The sequence below is a fragment of the Pteropus medius genome, unplaced genomic scaffold, assembly GCF_902729225.1.
Source record: "Pteropus medius unplaced genomic scaffold, Ma_sr-lr_union100, whole genome shotgun sequence".
NCBI classification, from domain to species: domain Eukaryota; kingdom Metazoa; phylum Chordata; class Mammalia; order Chiroptera; family Pteropodidae; genus Pteropus; species Pteropus medius.
Genome location: NW_024352784.1, coordinates 15,640,426 through 15,662,162, shown reverse-complemented (window position 1 = coordinate 15,662,162; position 21,737 = coordinate 15,640,426). Strand labels below are relative to the sequence as shown.

Here is a 21,737-nt window from a genome sequence, read left to right as displayed (position 1 = left end):
TACCTAAATAAATAATTAATCACTTTGATCCTCCTAATTTTAACTGTAAGAAAGGAACAAATAATTATTCATAGTCTCTGGCATAAAATTGGTTGGGTCTAAAAAGATGGAAATGAGTTAACCCTGGGTATTTGTAGATGCAATATTTTAATTTTAGACCACATTTTCCCAAGTAAATTTCTGGAAATTTCTAAACCAAAAGATTTTTAAAGAGTGTTTAGAGAAATAAAAGACACAATGTGATGGTATGGTCAAATTAGTTGAAAATATTTTGGGTTAAACAAATCAAAACAGCTCTCTATATTGTAGAACTTCTCAGATCCCTTATTCTCAGATGTGTTTTGAAGCTCTAAAACGGTATGTATCATCTTTATTTCTCAAATACTTTAGTCTAATGATCAACTTTTCTATTTATCTTACTCTATACAGATATTTTTAAAGAAAAAATAGTTTATTTCAATAGATTATTTAGAATATTTACCACAGATTCTTATGACATGTAACCATTTATATATTTCTGCCAAACCAGAAATTAGACTCAATCGCAAGTCTTAAAAATAGGAGCAAGACTGTTTCCTAACCAGTAAGCAAGCCTACTCATTCACATGCCCATTGCCTCATTAAAAGGTTTGTAGTTCTTACCTTACTATAACATAAATAGTAAGCATTATGAATTGATATGAAAACTTATTTCTTCATAAATAAAATATGACTGTAAAATACAAAGCAATTGCTAATGCTGTTTTTATAAATGAAAACAAGGCAAGGACATTTAAGAAGGATGAGTTTTAAGAATAACAAATATGTTTTAGAGGTATTTGAAGATTAGAGATTCAGGTAGGTCTTGGTGTACTAGAACTATGATGTATATTTAAGGAACTTCTCTGAATAATACGTAGTTTCACGTGAATTGTACATGAGTTATTGATCAACTATTTTACTCTCTGGGAGCAATAATTCTTCAATTAATCTCAAATTGTCAGGAAAGAAAGTGATAATAACTATATGTGGGATGCAATATTTAGAATAAAATCTATATTACATTTGCTCTAAGCCTGCTTTCTCACATATCAATAACTGTAATATTGTCTTGAATACTGCCACAAATTACATCTTTTCATGTTTATGAATCAGTAAATGGCAGTGCACAAAAGTATTGCCAGTTGCTGACCAAGAGAAGATTTTTAGTGCTGTGGTCTTTTATTTCATCCATCTATTTAAAAGTAAATTTCAAAAATTGCGCTAAAATATTTTGTTTGTACTTTTGATTGATTATTTTTCATTAAATTTTTAATTTTGAGATAATTCTAGATTCACATGCAGTTATAAGAAATAATAGAGATTTCATGTGCCCTTTATTCAGTTTTCCCCAATGGTAAGACCTGAGAAACTTGAATACAAGATATTGCCATTGAAAAAGTCAAGAATCAGGACATTTTCATATTGAACTAGCCTTGCATTTTTGGAATAAATTTCACTTGTTTTATAATAGAATTCTTTTTATATACTGTTAAATTCTATTTGTTAATATTTTATTAAGGATTTTTATATCTATAAGCATGAAGGCTATTGGTCTGTGGTTTTCTTTTTTTTTTTGAATACTATTTTCTTGTTATCTTTTTGTTATTGATTTCTAGTTTTATTCCATTCCATTATGGTTGGAGATGATTTCAATTATTTTAAATTTGTTGAGATTTGTTTTATGTTCAAGGTAGGATATGGTCTACCTTAATATACATTTGTGGGCACTCAAAAGAATGTTTTATAAATATCAATTATATCAAATATGTGAAGTATTTTATAAATATCAATTAGATTCTTTTGATTAATGGTGTTGTTGAGTTCTATATCCTTAAATTTTCTGTCAAGTCCAATCAATTGTTGAGAAAGGGATATTAAAGTCTCCAACAATAATTGCGAATTTGTCTATTTTTCCTTTCAGTTCTATTAGCTTTTGCTTCATATATTTTGGAGCTCCTTTAGTGTGTACATGTTTAGGATTGCTATGTCTTCTGGTGGAATGATTCATTTATCATTATGTAATATCTCTTTCTGTCATCTCAGTGTCATTGTCTAATGATTGTCTTTTTTCACTAAAGTATGAGATTTTCTTGGTATGATGAGTATTTTAGCTTGAAACTTGAATGTTTTTGGTATTATGTTATGAGACTCTGGATCTTATCAAATCTTCTGTTTTAATTGGTTTTCCCTTACTCAGCTCCAGCAAGGAAAGATTGCCTCATTACTGCTAGGTGGGGAGAGAAATCCAGGTTCCCTACTTGACCTGACTCCCCACTAGTCCTCTGTATTGGCCTGGCTAAGCGGCAACATTGTCTTTTGGCTAGAAAGAGGTTTTGTTGTTGTTGTGCTATTGTTTGTTTGTTTTATTTGTTCTTGTCTGCATCTCTTGCTCTTCCTAGGTTTTTTTGTTTCTCCAGATCCAAATCTTGAATATATGAGGCAAAAAACAAACCAAAGCAAAGAAACAAACAAACAAAAAACAGGGGACTCACCACCATATCGAGAGATTCCAGCTAGTCTGCCTTATCATCATTCACATTATTTTGTTTGCTTTGTATACAATGTCTAGAGATTTTAGTTGTACTGAGAAAAGGGAATAGCGGAAAGTGTATCTATTCCACTTTCCCGTAAGTGGAAGTCTATATTTTTTTATTAGTTTATTGACTATGATTATTCCTTATTTTTGGCCATCTAAAAAATTTCATTGTTTTCATAGAAAGATTTCTTCCAAGAAACCCACACAGAGTAGAATGACTAATGCTAGGCCATATACCAGGCAAGATTAGGCATCTATGAGAGACCTAAGTTCTGCTATGGCAACCTAGAGGAGCCAGAATAGGATACACTTATATAATATTTTTGCTGCATTCTGAAGTATGATGGTTGTCTAAAGGAAAAGCGCTTGTGTGCCATTGTTTGTATTGATAGCTGAAATAATGATGTTTTTTTATGGAATGCCATTTTACTTGAATGTAAAAGTGAGAGATAAACTAAGGTTATTCAGACTTAGACATTTGACAGACATTTTCTTGAAAGTGAACAAAATAAAGTAAGAGTTGTAAATAGATACTGAAACCAAAATATTTTAGATCATTTAGTGTAGAAGACTACAAAGAAGTACTACATGTACATGGGACATAGTTAATTTTTTTTTTTTTTTTTTTTGGTATCCGCAAATCTCTCATATTTACAAAGGTAATGTATAAATAAATTCTAGTTTTTTTTTTTTTTTTTTTTTTGCAGTGTTTACTGCTGATGAGTGGTGACATTTTCCCCCAAGATTTATCCCAAAGAAAAGTCTCCAGATGTCTAATGCCTGACTTTATACTTGGAATATGTGCATTATTATTTTGTTCCTTAAGGATCTTCGAGAACCTTTAGCAAATAGCCATTTTCTACACAGCGGTGAACTCAAATGATGACATATTAAATGAAGGCTGTCTATTATGAATAAATACATATTGTGAGGACTAATAACCTATGCTAAAGTTTAAGAAAAGTTGGGATGACTATTGAAGATTACAGAGAAGACAGAAGTAGGGGAAAAGGGAGACATTTCTTGTGTGTATGGTAGGAGCTAGGCATATGCACATCTTCACAATAGTCTAAACATGTAATTATTAAATAAACTTTTAATATTAGGGAGAAGATGCTCATAATGTTAGAATTGATGCTTAAATATAGTGCTATGTGCCTTCAAAGTCAGTGTCGCAATGCACTTTAAAGGGCTCTTCCCCAATCTGGGAAGTTCTCTCTCTTTTCTCTCCAGTGTAGCTTCTTCCTAAGATGGTGTTTGTCAGCACCTTTTAATTCATAGCAAAGATGACACATGCCTTAAATAAATTACTTAATTTCCTCAATATTCACATTTGGCAAGAACAATTTATATGCCAGTACAACTAGTAGAAGAGGGAGGAAACAGAGGAGTCATTTAAAACTGTATAAATATGTAGGGATTGACACTCCATTTTTTTTTTAATGAAGATTGCTTATGCTATATCATTATCACATTTGTTGTTAAAAGTCTCCTGACTATCAAACAATAATACCATCAAACTTTAAACAATTCTATTTTTAAGTTTATTTTTCTGAAAGAAATATAAAACTACCACCAATATGTCTGAACAGTGTCTCTGGGTCTAAAGAACTCTGTCTCTGCAAAAATCAAAATGACCCTTAATATTGAGTCATAGTTTCTAGCTGATTATCACTGCATCCTGAGTAGATTCTTTCTAATGACCATACAAAATGAATATATTCTAGTCTTGCTATACTTCTGCTTTGGGAAACAAGACACTGGTTAAGAATTTAACAGGAATTTGTGTATATAGAAATTATAATTCACTTTTTTTTAAACCTAATACATAAGTATTAACTCTTATCCAAGAGCAGCTTCTGCCCTAGATATATATCCACAAGTCTTCTCCATAATATAGCAGTTCCTATTTTATTTCACGGTTTTAAAAAAGGTAATGTTATCTCTTGATTAAAGAGCCACATTCAAAGTAAACCTACTTGGAAAGTAATACACAGGACACTTGTTTGAATTCCCTACATGTTACAAGACAGGTCCTACCTATTTGCCCTGAGAACTTGGAGTAAAAAGAAAAAGGTTATCTTTTGAGTCGAATAAATTGAATCAGCTCATTCAACTGGAAAGAGATAGACTGTCACCTAAACTCATTGGAATAACTTCTTCATTAAAGATGGTGCTTTAGCTTAATCAGTTAATATTAAATAGCATAAGACTGTTATAAGAAAAAAATAACATGTAAGAAATTAGAATGTCAGCTACATGAAAATTTTTATTGTTGTTGTTATGATTAGGATTATTGCCTGGTCAGAATATCAACAAGGTTGGTAGGGTAGTAATTCTGGGGAGTTAAGTAACCTAGGCTCGGAAAGGTTTTCAGGATCTGGGTGAATTCTCTGTCAAAACCCTCCACCTCTGTTCTGAGTCAGCGTTTACAAAATCTATACTAAGCTATGCAACTTTCTGAATCACTCAGAACTGGAAAAGATGTGTAGGAGAGGACTTGAGCGTTCTCATTACTGGAATATCTCACCCTATTCAAACAATTCTAGTTTACACATTCAATATCAATTGAATTTATTTCCTGAGTCTGTGATTATTTCTGGATGTCCTAAGAAAGTCCATTTCTAAGGCAAGGATATTGAAAAATAGGTCATCTTTGAGACTTCATTCTGATTTGCTGCTGGCCTTTTTCTTCACATATGCACACTGTCACCTTAAAATTGTATTCAAAATTTCAAAACTTCCCTTATCTTTTATTAAAGCTCAGAACTCATTTACCACTTTCTAGACTGTTCTTCAAGAAATCCTAGCAAATGAAGAGGTAAGATACTTTCCAGTGATGCGTTTGACAGTCATAATAAATTAGAAAGCATTGCAGGGCTGGCTGCAGGGAAAATATTCTAGAGAATCATAATAGCAGGTTTTTTTGTTTTTGTTTTTTTGTTTGTTTTGTTTTGTATTACAAAAGCTGCTATATGAAGACAAACTATATTTTTTATGTTGTATAGCTTAAGAGGACAAAACAAGGACCAATTATTAGAAACCAATGGTAGATATTTCAGAATCATCTTCAATGTGTTGCTCACCTTTCTGTCTCTTAATCAGTCATCAAGAGCTTCTGGTCCTCTATACTCTAGTATACAAGAGTTTCTATATTCTAACCAATTCATCTTCATCCACTTCCCCCTCATTATTCATCGTCTCCCCATTAGTTCACTGATTAATCTTTCTGCATTCTGCTAAGGCCACTAGCTTCATATCTTTCTGAAATATAGATAGAATCATATCGACTTTCTGCTTCAAAACCCCTCATAACTCTAATTGTCCATAGCTGTGTTTCATAAGATATGTAGAAATATTCTTGAAGAAATGAACATTTTATCATGATTTTTAAGCATTAGGTTTTCAAATATATATGTATTTTAGAGGGATGATATGAAAGACATTGGCATAGAACAAACTTAAGTCTCTTAATTCCGTAGAGATCTGTGAACATGTCCTTAAGGGGCTTATAGCTTTTTTTCCTCCAGAAAATATTGAGAAACACCAAACTCTTTATACTTCTTGTTATTTCTCACTACAAACTTAATATTCTAGCCAGATACTTTCCCTTTTGTACAACAGGATCTGCCTTTGCTCTTGTCTCCTTGTTTTGGGGAATTCTCTCAAAAAGCGATTTACCTCCAGAAATGCTATCTATCTGGGTTATTTTGAGAACTTTTCCATCCTTCCCTCTCCCTAGCTTTTCACTACAACTAGCCCATCATAATCGCATTTTTCAGAACCCAATCTATACTTAGTTTTTAAGCTAATTGTCAGGAAAATTAATGATTGATAACTAATTGTCAATAGCTAATCCCAGTATAACATAATAATAGCTCTTATTTATTGAAGAAATGTTATAAATTCCTTACATGTATGATATCACTTAATTCTTACATAAACCCGATAAATTATTATTTTTGTCTGCATTTTATAGATGATAAAACTAAGGCCCAGAAGTAAAATAACTTACTTGAGGTAACATGAAGTGGTGGAGTTTGAATCAAATTCCAGTAAGTCTGACTGCCTTTAATCACTTTTCTAAACTACTAGATCTCTCTTACCCTTCAATATGTATACCAGAGCCAATTTGCATTAGCACTATTATAAACTGTGAAATACAAAATACCATGGGTACTCAGAGATTTGTACATGAGAAGATTCTCTGAATCTAATAGCCTACACTCCATGGGGACCAACTATTTAGCCTAATCAGAAGATTGCCTTTTATAATGCATACTTATTTTTCTTTGCCTTATATAAAAACATGAATCTCTTTTACACAATTAACAAATTATGTATCTTCAATATTTATTGCAGCATTTAAATCTAAGAGGAAAGCTGATACATAAATAACTTTAGTAGATGAAAACACAGCAGCTCTCCCATGCCAGGACTGGCTGTGAGAATTTGTTCTATGTGCTATACATTGCAAACCACTCACAAGGCCCAAAATAAAAAAGGGTGGCAATAACTGTGAGGTTCAATAAAAAGCAACCTTTCAATTTCACCTGCATTTATTGAGAGAGCAGGGTGCAATGGTTTCCTTTGATTTTGTTTCTCCAGTCCTGTCTTCCCTGTAGTTGTAGTCGCTTGAACACTCCTTATAGGTCAAGACATCCCCCACCTCCACCCTATCTGAGTTTTAAGATAAAATGTGTTGGAGGCGGGGTAGGGAGGTGGGTGAAAAAGGCGAAGGGATTAAGAAGTACAAATTAGTAGTTACAAAATAGTCCTAGGGATGTGAAGTACAGCATAGGAAATATAGTTGATAATATTATAATAACTACGTATGGTGTCAGGTGGGTCATAGACTTATCAGGAGGATTAATTCATAGGTTATATAAATGTCTAATCACTATGCTGTACACCTGAAACTAATGTAAAATATTATTGAATGTTGACTCTGATTGAAAAATAAAAATGAGAAAAAATAAAATTAAAGGCAAAAAAAATGTATCTCTCCAATGAGCAAAACTTTGACTCTCAAATCTCTGTCTCCAAATATTCTTCCCCATTGAAAGGAACCAATGTTTCTTGGAGATATGGCTAATTCCAAGCCTGAGGCAATGTAGGTTTAAGATGACCCTTGAATATTTTGTTATACCAGAAAGAAAGTGCTAAAAAAATGATGAGGATATAAAACAGAGACGTAAGAACCAGCTTGAAGATGTGCCCATGGGTGAAATCTGGGGCCATTTGAGCACCAGGCTAACTAACTATGAACCTTAATGAATTGTATACCATTGAAAAAATGGTATGGTTGAATGGATGGATGATGATAGATAGATAGATAGATGATAGATAGATAGATGGATGATAGATAGATAGGTAGATAGATAGTAGATAGAGATAGATAGATAGATAGATATAAAATGGAATGGTAGATAGATAGATAGATAGTGAATATAATAGGAAAAAGAAAGAAGAGAGAGAAAGAAAGGAAAGAAAGAGAGAAGGAAAGGAGTGGGAAAAGAAAAAGAAAGAGAGAAGAAGAAGGGGAAAAGGAAAGGGAGAGGAAAAGGAAAGAAAGGCAGGAAGAAGAAAATAGAAAAGGAAAAGAGGAAGGAAGGAAGGAAGGAAGAGGGAGGAGGAAGGCAGGCAGGTAGGCAGGTGGGCGGGCAGGCAGGTGGGCTCTTGCTAACAGTAGAATCCTGAGCACTGGCTAATGTAAAAGGAGTATTGAAGTTGGGAAGTCATCATTTTGTAACCATCAGTGGATGGTAACTACAGGAGAAAACTGTGATGAGAAGCAGGATGTTTTCATAGTCTTAAAAAATGTCTCCATGTAGTCAATTTATTAGTTGGAACAAGGTGTGTGGGGGAGTAATTATACAGTAGGAAAATTGGGCCACGCCTGGAGCAAGTGATCAAATTAATATCACCAGTGTGAGACAGATGGTCAATATGTACCTCCAGATGTGAAACTCTCTTAGAAAGACAATCACCTATGTGTAATTCTGGCTAAGAATACATTACCTGGATTTGATCATGAGGAAATATCAGACAAATTGAAACTGAGAAAAATTTTATTTTAAAGTAGGGGGAGAGACTGTATTCCCCCAAAATGTTAATCTCATTAAAAGAAAAAAGACTGTGGAAATATTTTAGATTAAAGAAGGCTAATGATACATGACAACTAAATGCTACCTGATCTTAGACTTGATCCTGTTACAGAGAGGAAAAATACTATAAAAAATATTATTAGGTTTATTAAAAAATTGACATATAAACATTAAATTAGAATAGGCATTATATCAATATAGAATTTACTGAACTTGATAACTATTCTGTGGTTATGTAAGAAAAATTCCTGTTTTAAGAAAAAACACACTGAAACGTTCAGGGTAAAGAATTCTGATCTGTGCAATTTACCCTCAAAAAAAAAAAAAAGTTCAGATTAGGAGACAAATGAAGAAGGCAAACAAGATGAAATGTAAACAGTAAGTGAATCTGGGTAAAGGGTATATATGTGTTTTTGTACTGTTTTTATTGTTGCAATTTTTCTGTAAACTTAAAAGTATTTCTGAAATAAATGTTTAAAGAAAAGAGTAAAAAAATGTGTTCCTGGTCAGGAAAAGCCTTTGTTAGATCATTGTTTTCTAACATTTTTCCACCAGCACATTGGCATCATACAACAAATATAGATAAGCTAAATGGTGGGTTAGGTGCAATTTGAAATACTTTACATATTATTTATGTATTCAGTTATCAGTAGTTACTGAATACCTGTTATGTGCCAGATAATGTGATATGCCTTTTCTCTCCTTCTTAAGAAAACATACTAGACTGTTTGAGAATAAATTATTGAGGGGACAAATCAAGAAAATAATTCACAAACAATTTATCAGTAGTAACAAGTTATTTGCAATAACCTGATATTCTCTACTCATCTCTGTGCATTCGAAACTCATTTGAAAGCCACTGACTGAGTTGACACAGCTCAAGTCACTTTATTTACTTGAGTCCCAGAGAAGCGAGGCTCCCGTACCTTATTTCTGTGACCCATCCCATGTTTCCTAATAACAAAGTTCATGCTTTCTCACTGCTGTAAAATCTGCCTTAAAAACCTGTAAAGTACTCCAGTTCCTTTAAGTATAGAGTCCTACTTTGTAATGTCATTAAGTCAGAATTTGGAGTACTGTTAAACCCTAAACAGTCCACCAGGACACCCAGTCCTCCCAGATGGTGACTGTCAATTTGCATGTGTGCCTTTGTCTTAGTTTGTAATATCTGAGCCCCCTGGGCACCATGCATTGCCTTCTTATCTGATATTACTGAAGGACCAGCTTGATATTGTCCACGTTCAAGAAACTCTCAGCCCACTCTGGGTGATCAGAGTACAATGGAAAAGACTACGGGATTTTGGTACTTGACAAATCTAGGAACAGATTTAACTCTGCTACTTGCCGAATGAGCAGTGATAGGTAGCCAAATGACTTAATATCTCTGACACTGTTTCCTCTCTTTAAACTGGAAATAAGGATGCCATTTTCCTCAGAGGCTGATCGTAAGAATTAAGTGAGATAGCGCTATGCAAAATGTTTGGCACAGTGCCTTGCACATAGTGATTACTCGTAAAATGTTAATTATTCATATTACTTTAGGGAGATAAAAATACTTTTTATTTTAATAGCTGGTACCAGGATTCCTCTATAAGATGATATTCTCCTTGTTTAAACTGCTCCTGAGGGAGAGTAAAAGTTTATTATGAATTAGAAGGATACAGAGAAATGAAAGAAACAGTGAAACTATTCTGCACAGTTGAGCAACAGGGTTAAAGGATAAAACAGCAATCATAATGACAACTCCTCTCTGCCTCTCCCCCTGCCAAAAAAAAAGTTAAAGAGAAATAAGGAAAGAGAGAAAGCTTTTTCTACATGGTAAGAGCAAAAGAGGTTTTAGGACATGGAAATTTTGAATTGTCGGCTTGGTACAAATTAGCACTCCAGTTCAATCTGTGACATGAGTTAAGTTCTTGTTGTTTGTTTGTTTGTTTTATCTGTAGGTTTGTTTCCATAATGCAAATTGGAATGCTTCATGACTGACATAGCACTGAGGAGAGAATAGTGAACAGGCACTGAAGGGAAGATGCAAGCAAGACTGAGAGCAGAAGTAAGTGAGACCTAAAAGAGACAATGGAAAAGAATCTCTGATGAAGCACAGAATCTTAAACGATGGTGGGGGATTAATTTCACATGCAGAATTTATCCTTATTATAGTTAAGACAATGGATTGCCTCAAAGAGCTTAGTGTCCAGAATAATTTAAACTAGATAAAATACTAAAATTTAGAAAAGTATATAGAGCTACAGTTCTATGCTTATAATTCCAAAATGTAAAAAGGTCTGAAAGTATATTATTTTGTTTGGCATACCCTTTTAGTGGAAAAACCTGACTTTATTAGCCATTAGACTGCCTATTGTCTCTAATTATTGCCATAGTAGATATATTCATACATTTTGTTGAACTTATTAATATGTTGGATTATGATAAACTGCCCAGACTCTGCTAGGGTTATTGGCCATCTCTATATATGTATATACACCACATGTCTTTACTCAGAAAATTCTGAATTGTCAAACACTTCTGGGTTTAGAGTTTTTGGTTAAGATTTGTAAACATAAATTAAGAAAAAAAGAAATTTCAAATGAGTGAAAAAGGATTACCTTCCAGTGTATTTCTAAAGCTGAAGTTGGCAGTTTTATCCATGGAACCTGATTCATACTGGATCAAACTCAGGCAAAATTCCACATCAGCTGAGGAGGGAAGCCTCGGGGTCCTGGCTTTGTCCTGGTTTCCGGGATTACGCAGTAATGGTCCCTCGGGAGTTCCATTGCATAAAGCCTGACGGCTGTTGTACTCCTCCACCTGGCTACAGATGATCTGCACAAAACACCTTCATGTTAAAGTAGTTGTCGCCACCTCCTAGTCAAAGGTGGAAAGTAAGGAAGTTGATATTCCTGATCATCATATTTGGATTAGTCATCATCAGGAGATTAATAATTTAAATTGCTGAAGGAAGCAGTTTTCCGAGGGTTGCAGAATATACCATGAAAGTTAAATTCTAGAACAGCGTTATAAATCTTGCATCTACCACTTAACAAAAAAAGAGAAAAACACAAATTCCCTAGGCCTCATCTATAAAATAGGAATACTTCATATAATTTTTGTCAAATAGTTTTTGATGAGAAAATTAATTTGACAAACATTTGGTAATTATCTGTTGTGTGACTTCACTGGTTCTATGCCTGGCCCAAGGTTTAGGTCTGTGTCCTCTTCTTTTATCTTTTTCTATATCTTCTCCTTTGGCTATAACAACCAGTTTCATAACTTAAATGTTAACTACATGATAAAAACTCCCTCATTCCTATCTCTATTCCAAAACCAACCCTCTGAACTCTTAAACTTGAATATCCATCTCCAACTTCAGTTTTTAATGTTATCTTACATGCATCTCAAATATAATTTTAAAATTCCCAAATTTATTCCTTTCCCTATATTTCTTCTTATAACAACCATCCTGCAGTTCAAACCAGAAGCCCATGGATCATTATGTTTAAGCTAGAAACTGGTGAGTTATCACTTGTATTTTATTTTCCTTTGTTTTTCACATTGAAACCATCAGCTAATATTGTTAATTCTACCTCCAGAGAATATCTTGAATCTGACAAACGTTCTCTATTTGCTTACAAATTACATCATCCTACTGCTAAATTCAGACTGACTACTCCTCTCGGCATTGTGTGTACTTCTCCATCCTGTGCCTTTGTTCATATGTAAGAATGCCCACTCCTTGCAATGTATCTGATATTCTACCTAGTTTTCGAGGCTAATATTTTGGGAAAAACAGACACTGTAGATTCTGACTTAAAAAGTAATTCAAAAGGATGTGACTCTAAATATGAAATATTAGGGACCTTTATTGAATTATTTTACTTCTAGTTTCCTTTATAAGTAGGTGGAACAGTAAAGTGTGATTTAAAAAAACTCGACTAAGTCAAAAGCAGTTCCTTCAATAAGTATAAAATAAAAAATTCTAAGTGGTTAATAATATCACATCATAATTTAATTGGCAAACTTATTTTTATGTTGTTCTTCAGTGATATATCAATTAATTCTTTATCTTAAAATCATTTATGCCTTAGATTCAATGAGAGGAAGTAACTGGTAGCAAGATATCAATCCTAAACCATCATATAAGTGCAGGAGAACCCATCCTGCCATACCTCAACATGTTCCTCAATCCTTTTACTCATTCATAATTGAGAGCTAGAACAGTTAGGTGATTTTCTAAGGTCATAAGATATTTACAGCCAGAGCTAGAAAATTAATACACAGTCCTCCTGATTCCAAAGCTATATCTACTACATTTATTGTTGCCTATAAATGGCTTAGGAATGGTTGAATAAAGCTAATCTAACTTTTGCATTGAATGTAATACATTGAATTTCTTTATAGTGTCAATTAACTAGATATCACAGTAGGTATATAGATGAAATCATTTTCATTCCTGTTGAATAATAAAACATCTCATGATATTTTCAGAAGATTCTACATCCTGAAAGACTCCTACAGCAGACTTGGTTAAATCAGAGAGGTTTGAATGGAACTATTTTTGATGAAATGCCAACTGCCAAGTGACTCAGTTTTCAGAGGACTGGATGTATTAGTAAAAAGGAGGAAATCTACCCTTGTTACAGTAATAATTTGAAAAACTTAATCCCAAAGCATTGTCTTTATATTTTATACAGAAGGGGAGGCAGGGGAGGAGACATTGTTAGCTCTAATGTTATGATCATGTAGATCACAGTCAGAAAGACATGGTTCCCAATATTGCCTCTTTTTTAGCTACGAGATGTTGAGCAAATTCTTTCATCTCTATGAACACCAAGGTTTTTCATTTGCAAATGGTGAATATGGCAACTTTTTATGAAGGATTAAATAATCTAACATATGTAAAGCACTTAGCATATCAGGTATAGGGTATTTAAAAATAACAGCTTTTATAATTATTATTGAATACAATACCATTGGGCAGGCCACCAAATTGTTTTTAACTCTGGCTCTATCATACTGGTTGAATATTAATTGTTAAAATAACTAACATCAATATATCATAAAGATATATTATAATATTAATTTTCATACATGGAACTCAAAGAATATGTCGGATACTTAACTAGTCATTTTACATGAACAGGTTTCATTGAATCCATTCACAATAATGCTTTATGATATATTATTCTAATTTTAGGGAAAAAAGGTTTCAGAATAAATAAGTAACTTGTCCAGGATCTTGCATCTTATAAGTAAGTTATAAAAGTCTACCGAAACTCATATTTATGTGACTCAAAAGATTTTACCCTTTCTACTACATTATTCTGCTTTCTGTTTTATTTAATAGCTCCATTAACACAAAACAAACACATATGATAATTGTGCCCCATTGTTTTGGTTGTTGAGAAAAACCAAAGATTAAAGAGTCTAAATAACTTGTCCAATACTATCTGGTAAGTGGCAGAGATCTTCTGACAAGAAATTTGTGCTTTTTCTATTTCAACACAGGTGATTTGTAATATATGATGAGGGGGAAAAATATCAAGTGTCCCAAGTCAAATGAAAAAAGGGAGATAGAAAGAACAGATGTGTTAATGGAGAAGGTGAATCTAGATAGTGCTCTCTTAAAAAAATAGCAGTAAATTGCCAGTTATTAAAAGCTTTCAATAGCGAAGATTTTATTATGGCATTAGAGGTTTTATCTTAAAAAAAAAAAAAACCTAAACCATATGACATTCCACAGAATCTTTTTCATAAAGAAAGAAGAGAAGCTGTTATTCCACTGAGCTGTTGCTATGGTTACCTAAAACCCATGACTCTGATGAAATGTGACTTTTTTTTCTTCCCACTGTTTGCTTCCATGTGATGTGCTTTTCACCTGATGAGTGAATTCTCTGGCCACATTTCACTTGTGTCTATAATCTAGGAAATGTTTTTTCTCTTTTTTTCGACCCATCATGACAGCTACTCCTGATCTACTTTTCTTTTTCATGGCTAGGTTATCTGCTGCTTACATAACTAACATTGGATCTAATTGTTTTGAGCCTAGGTATTTGTACTTTGTGAAGCACCACTCCTCCATCTCCAAAAATAATGGACTGTATTAATTGATGACAGACATGCTTCTACTTGAAGAACTCTTGGCACTAACCAAATAAATGACAAATGTACAAAAAACATGTGAATTATGAATGTAAGCTTTCTCAAAACACTAACATTATCTCATTTAAATATGTATTATTTTAATAAAAAAATCCTACCAGTAAATATTATTAATCACACTTAAATAACATTCAGATTCATTGTAACTCACTTGAACTTTTTATTGTGTGCTCTCTTTTTAGTGTGTGCATTCACACACACATACATATAGAAGCCCAGAGAGGACTAGACAAAATGTTTTATTCTAGACTTTGACTTAGTTGCTGTTTATTTTGGCATTGTGGCCTTGGGGATTCAATACTATAAAGAAACACAATATAAGGTTCTAGAAATCCAGGCACACAGAGTTTAATTTTTAATGAATGTTAGCATTAGAGGTAATGTTTTTATGGTTTTTAATTTTCTTCAATTCGACATACATTTATAAAGCCCATTTTATGTATATATCATGATTCTGGGCTTTGTGTATATAAAAATAAATGAGAAATAGTCTTTACATTAGTACACCTGACAGTCTGGTCGGCAAAGATAGGTTTGAAACAATTACTTGTACTAGAGAATTATAGGTACTATAATATAGATCTGTACAAAGTGTAATGATAGGTCAAAGGGGCAAGGGTCAATTCTACCTGAGTAAAGGATATATTAGTAAAAGTAGAACGGAATATTTTCTTTATAACATGAATGGAAAGAACTACATTAGTATTTCTACCCCAAATGTCTGTGCAATTAAATTTTAAGGGAGTCAAAGTGACTTCAAGTCAATTTTACATCCATAAATTAGTGGCTTATTTGATTCCTTCTAAGCCTAAATTGCTTCTTATACATAGGTAACGGTTGACTTGAAATATCAACGGAGTAAGAGGCAATGGGTCTTAGTCCTCAACTGTGTGATCTTGGACAAATCATCCTACTTTTTTGGTCCTCTTTGTCTTCTTTTTTAAAATGTGGATACCACACTACATGCAATTCAAGTTCTCTTAGGCTCAGAGTTCATAAATGTTATGAATCTCTAAAACCTCTATTATTGTGTCAAGTAAAAATATCTAAAATCAAGGGGAAAAAATGGAAGCTTTGTATCAAAGGGCAATCAGTCTAGCTAATTTAGAAGGTATTAATAAATTCACTGAATATGGAAGCTTTGTGTTCTCATCTCACACAAAATAGTCTAGTTCTTGATTTGAGTGTTCAATTCAGGCACAAGCATTTAAACCAGTGGTGTGTTTATTAGAGAACTTGAGTTTGTAAAGTAAAAGAGACACCAAAACAATTTCATATTAATTAAATCAGTAATTCTCAGTGCTGGTTGCACACTGGAATCATATGAGTTTTTAAAAATGTAGGTGCCTTGACTTCACAGTGGACAATCCAAATATGATTTTCTAGTAGAACTCATGTGATTTTCTTTTTGTTTTGTTTTTTTTAAAACTCATGTAATATGGGCAGAACTCATATAATTTTCTTTTTGTTTTGTTTTTTTTTTAAAGCTCTCTAAATGATTTAGGTGCTGAGAATTACTGAATTAAATCGATATAAACAACTGATATTAATTTTTAAAGGACTATAACCAGAGAAGCTTGCGAAGGAATGGAAATAGCCAGAGTTGGGTTTGACTATCAAATCACTTCACACAGTGACACCACTCACAGTAGGTGGACACAAATGTTCATTCATTTCATCTTCTTTATTTAAGCTGTTGTTTGCTTGTTTTTTTTCCCAATGATCTTTGTCCATTCTATTTCCTAATTTGATTGATTGATTGATTTATGTGAGGCAACCCTTGGTTGACCTCACAGATTGCAAGGACCCTGTCAACTTACAGTCCCTTATTTTTTATTTTTTATGCCTATAGCACCTGGTCTTCCTAGGTGGTCTCCCATCCAAGTACTAACCAGGCCCGACCCTGCTTAGCTTCCACGATCAGAGGGGATTGGGCTTGTTCAGGGTGGCATGATCGTAGACTCCTAATTTTATTTTTAACACCAGTTACTACACAGTAGTTTAATCATAGAACAGTATTGAACCTAATATTTTAACAGTTTCAGTAGTGTTTACCTACTAGACCCAGAAATTTTATTTAGAAATAAAATTGGCTACAATCATAAAGAAAAAAAAAGGAAAAATTTTCCACTCAATAAACAATAAATTATTAGAAAACAATTACAAACATAATTCTGGGTATTTCCAAGTAGCACACATCTTACATAATTAAATGTCAATTCATATCTATCTATTAAGCTTTAGTGTGGATGTTATAACTTTTTTGATAATTTAGATAATCCTCTAGGCTTTCTGGGTCAAATGAAATTATGTAGTTAAGAAAAGCATTAAAACTGACCGAAAATCCCACATCCAAGCTTAGCAGTATTTTAAGCAGTAACAGGGATGTGAGAGCTAGATGAGAGTTTTGCACTTTATAGATTAAGGCAGGAGGAGATCTGAAGGCTTATTGAAATAGATTTTTTTCCAAACACTTTTTTTCCTCAGACTTTCCTGCACAAATATACTCATAACTCTTGGTAAATAGCTGACATTAGTGACACCAGATATTATACAGTGACCAATTTTCAATGAGCTTCAATAGGCTCTATTTGGAAGGTGTGTGAACCTAGTTGTATGGGGGAAGGGAAACATTTACATTTTAAAACTGCAGCATGCAAGGTGCAAATGTGATTTTTCCTATCTTATTTAAATATTGGGCTCAGTTTCATAAAGCACTGATAATCAAAACTGCTGTATTAGAAATATTTGGAATACAAGTAGAATAGAATCCCTTCTTTCTTATGGTATAAAATGATAAATAATTAAAACCATATTTCTTTGGTTGTCTTTTGCTCATAATTTAGAATAAAGAAATCAGAATAAGAGAAAAAAAATTAAATTTCAAAATAGCAATCCCTTATCTTGTCCCTCTAAAGTTTGCAGTTTGGGAGAAAAGCTAATTTCTTCTACAGCCTGATGAAAAACATAAGAGAATGGGTTAGATCCTTTGGTTAAAAACATTATAGCAGTGTAGAATGGTCATGAAGCTGAGCAATCTGAAAACAAATTTTATCTCTGTTACTAATTAGCTTTGTGATCTTGTACAAGTTACCTAACATCTTTACAGTACAGTTTTAAAATCTTTAAGATGGGGAAACTTTAGTAAAAGTATTAAATAAGTTAATGCACAAGAACATTTCAACAGGGCTTCACACATGCTAAATGCTCAATGAATATTAGCTATTTTCATTATTTACCTTTTTGGACTTAGAGTCCTCATATATTTTTTAAAAAGAAGATTTAATCTAAACAATATTTCCCCCAGTTTTTTGATCATAGTAATCATCATAGACATTTAGGAAATGATGTCTCCTTAGGACCCTCCCCTGAAGGTTCTAATCAATGGGTCTGAAATAAGGCCAAGGATTTGTATTTTTAATATGTGCTCTGTGTGAATTTCATCATGAAGAAAATTTCAGAAACACTGACCTGGGTCATTTATTAATCATCTAAATATTTATTAATTTATTTTTTCAATAATTACTTAATGAGCCCTTGCCATTTGCCAATCGTCATTCTAGGTGCTGGAGGTTACAGTGGTGAACGTAGGAACATAGTAGAAGATATTAGATAAAAAAAAACAACACACAAATATCTATGTAACTACAGATGTGAAGTGTACTCTAAAGGAAAAATACAAGGTATATTGAGAACTCTTAATAGGGGACCTTTTCTTGGTAGGAGAGAAGAGGAGGGAAGTTTATGAAGATTTGCCTGAAGAAGTGATTGCTAAGTTTCCTTTACACTCTGATGTGGTGTGACCAGAACACCTTACCTGCCAAGAGGAGAAGAAGGATGCTGGGCTGAGTAAGTTAGGGTTTGCTGGGTTGCGCCCTCCCATGTACTCATCTGTGCAAACGTCACAGTTTTCAGCGTCTCGCCAATCCCAGTATGGAATGGTGAAGTTCTCATCCCCTGTCAGCTTCTGGATTTCTTGTTCCCACAACAACAAGAAGAGTCTATGCCAAGTGAGGAAACCCGGTGCTTCATGAGCAAAATCAATGTCTCTCCAGATTTCAGATCCTCCAAGGAATGTATCCCTTGATACATAATAATGCATCCAGACAAAGAGATCATAAATGTTGATGTCATTAAACATGGGTGTTGATCCATTATTCATTTGGCCATAGGTGCCTGTGGGGATGACATAGTCTGGGCTGGTGGTATGCTTCGCTAGAGTGAGATAGGCAAGAAATTTATCTTCTCTGGGATACTCAAATCAAAGATGTTTCTTCTCACTGAGAGTCGCTTCTCTGTGCACTTTGGTCCCCAAAAGCCAAACTTGCAATTTCCACAGTTAAATCCCATGAAGTTGCCAAAGCACTGGCAGGTCCTGTTATAAAAGACAGAGGGCCAAGCCTCCCGGTCATCCACCCCTGTGAAGGGGAATTGAGGTCCAAGTGGTGCGTTGGACAGAACAATGTTCTGACAGGAACCTCTGCCTGAAAGCTGGCCACAGGGACTCCCGTCACCCCTCCATGGTGGGCAGCATTCTTTCTCCATCAGATTCTTGGAGGATGTACAGGCTCGAGGAAAATGGCCAGTGGAGGTCTGGAAACTCCACAGCAGGCAGTACAACACAGCCAGAATCATTCTTCCTCTAGTCCTTACAAGGTCTGTTTCAGCTGTGTAATTAATTGAGCCACACACTTCTCTTTCCAGCTACCCCTTCAGTGACTATCACATGTTTTGGCTAAGACCTATGTAATACCACTCCCACCTCCAGCATCAACTCTCGGTCTTTATCTTAAGCTTTCATCTTCTGAAAACCACATGATTAGCTTTTCTTTGGAGTTGGCATGTATCCCACCAGTGGGATAGGCCTAATTTATAGTGAGAAACAGTATTCACCATTAACAGTTTCTTATGGTTACAATAACAATAAATAATATGAACTAATAATCACAGTGCCTGATTTATATAAACCAGTTAATTGACTTTGAAATTAATGATGATTTTAATTTGAAAATGATAAGTAGTGTCAGGATTAGAGCTTCTCTCATTAAGAAAGGTCAGGAAGTATTAGACATTATATGTGTAAGGTATTTGTTTCTGAGACCATAAATAGGTCACAGTATTTGCAAGTGTTGGCTTTGCAAAAAGAGACTTTTTTCAGCCTAAAGATTATTTCTTATTTCTGATTATATTGCAGCCTACTTATTTTGTGCAAAGTATCAGAAGAAAAAAAATCTTGCCGCTACTTCTCCCTGATTATCTTGATGCATTTGACTGCTTGTTAGCTCTGTAACCACTCATTTTCTGACTATTCCTCAGGATAGGTCACTTTGATAGGTGAGTTGTCTTTATTGTGAGGACTTTTACTAGTTAATATTCCAAAGAAAACTTTTTTGTTGTTGTTTTAAATGCTATACCATCTTGTTTCATCCATAAGTTCTGGAAATCAGGAATTTATTTGAAATTTTTTTTGCTATATGGTCTTGCAAAGGAGTTCTCGATTTAGTGAGTGAATGAATAAGAATATATTTTTCAACAAATATTTATTGATCATCTAAATTTCTAGGAATTATTTATATGTACAATGAGTTAGGTAAATTAAAATGCATAGATAAAAATATAATTTTACCACTTATGCTAGTTTCCTAATGAGTAGTAGTCATAATATATTAGCCTTTTAATGGAGAGAACATCTTTGTGAACTGGAGATCCTAGAAAGAATTGCATAGTTTTGGATAATAGTATTCAAATTGTTTTAAGGGAGAGCCACTTGAATAAAACCCGAAAGAGTGGTCATAAATTGGAAAGATGAATGAGAAAGGAGACACTACTTCTAGCAGAGTAAATGTGGAGGTGGGAGCTGTGTTTCAGCTGCAAAGTTGGAGCATTGGCTTCAGACAGACTCCCCCACACTATAGGAAATAAAACCTGGGACCAATCCCTGGAGGGGCTTAAAGCTGAGTGATTTGAACTAAGGCGAGTTGAAGAGTTAGAGGATGAGAGTAATCAATTCAAAGTTGCCCCTCTGAGACACTCTTCTCTATCTTGCTCCTTCCTCAAAGCTGGGTGGTTCTAGGAACATAAAGAACAAATGAGAAAAGTGAAAAGCGCTGAGGAAAGCAGCAGTGTCTGGGCTCTTAACTGCGGGGTTCTAGGGAAGGTCATCACTATGCTGGTGACATTGGAATGTCAGCCTGTCCGCTCTTTTCTCTTCCTGCTGGAGTTTGTCTCATGAAAAAAAAAATCAAGGCTCCTCCATACAACTCTCTTTAGACTCAAAACAGCCTTTTTAGTTGGAAGGAGCAGTGTGTGGGTGAAGAGGAAGAGAAGTTTCCATGGAAATGCTGCCTCTAGCTGGGATCAGGAAGTTGTCACATGATCTCTACAAGGAGGCTTAATCTTTTTTCTTCCTCCTTTCAGAGTCACAAAGATTAAAACAGAGTTTCTTGTCCTTGGGGAGTCTTGATTCTGTATTACTTTTAACCACATGGGGCCTTTTGTAACTGTTCCATCTACTTGCAGACAGAATTCAACTTCTCCTATTCAATTTAATTAAGAATTTTGCTTTACACTTGCCCCCCATCAGGCTTCTCCATGAATAACTTAGAAAGCCTACGTCATGCCACTGGGCTTCTGCATCTAACAATTGGAAATCATTAATATGAGCAATGTCATTCAACCATTTGGGAGTGCTTTTAAGACAGGCTGGTTCCAGGAGGACACTGAAACCTAAACCAAGATGAGGGTTCACATGAGCAATCCTCAAGTGTTTCATCAACAAAGACAATCTCTTATTATTAAAAGCATTTTATAAAAGGGTTAAAAGCAAAGTAAATTAAATTTATTATAATGGAAAATAAACATATAGAACTCTTAGAAAGAAGAAAGGTTTGGAAAATGGGCCTGCCATAAAGTCAGGT

General features: G+C 34.0%; 1 protein-coding gene and 1 pseudogene across 1 annotated transcript in view; both read right to left on the bottom strand.

Annotated features, from left to right (window-relative positions):
* Positions 1 to 19,575, bottom strand: part of TYR (tyrosinase) — an 84,905-nt gene extending 65,330 nt beyond the window's left edge. The window contains 3 exon segments of the mRNA XM_039848327.1: positions 11,268 to 11,484; positions 18,638 to 19,065; positions 19,068 to 19,575. Coding sequence (XP_039704261.1) covers positions 11,268 to 11,484; positions 18,638 to 19,065; positions 19,068 to 19,455 — 1,033 coding nt within the window. The 5' untranslated portion in view covers positions 19,456 to 19,575.
* LOC120590730 (uncharacterized) lies at positions 16,664 to 16,782 on the bottom strand (annotated as a pseudogene).
* Positions 19,576 to 21,737: the final 2,162 nt, after the last annotated feature.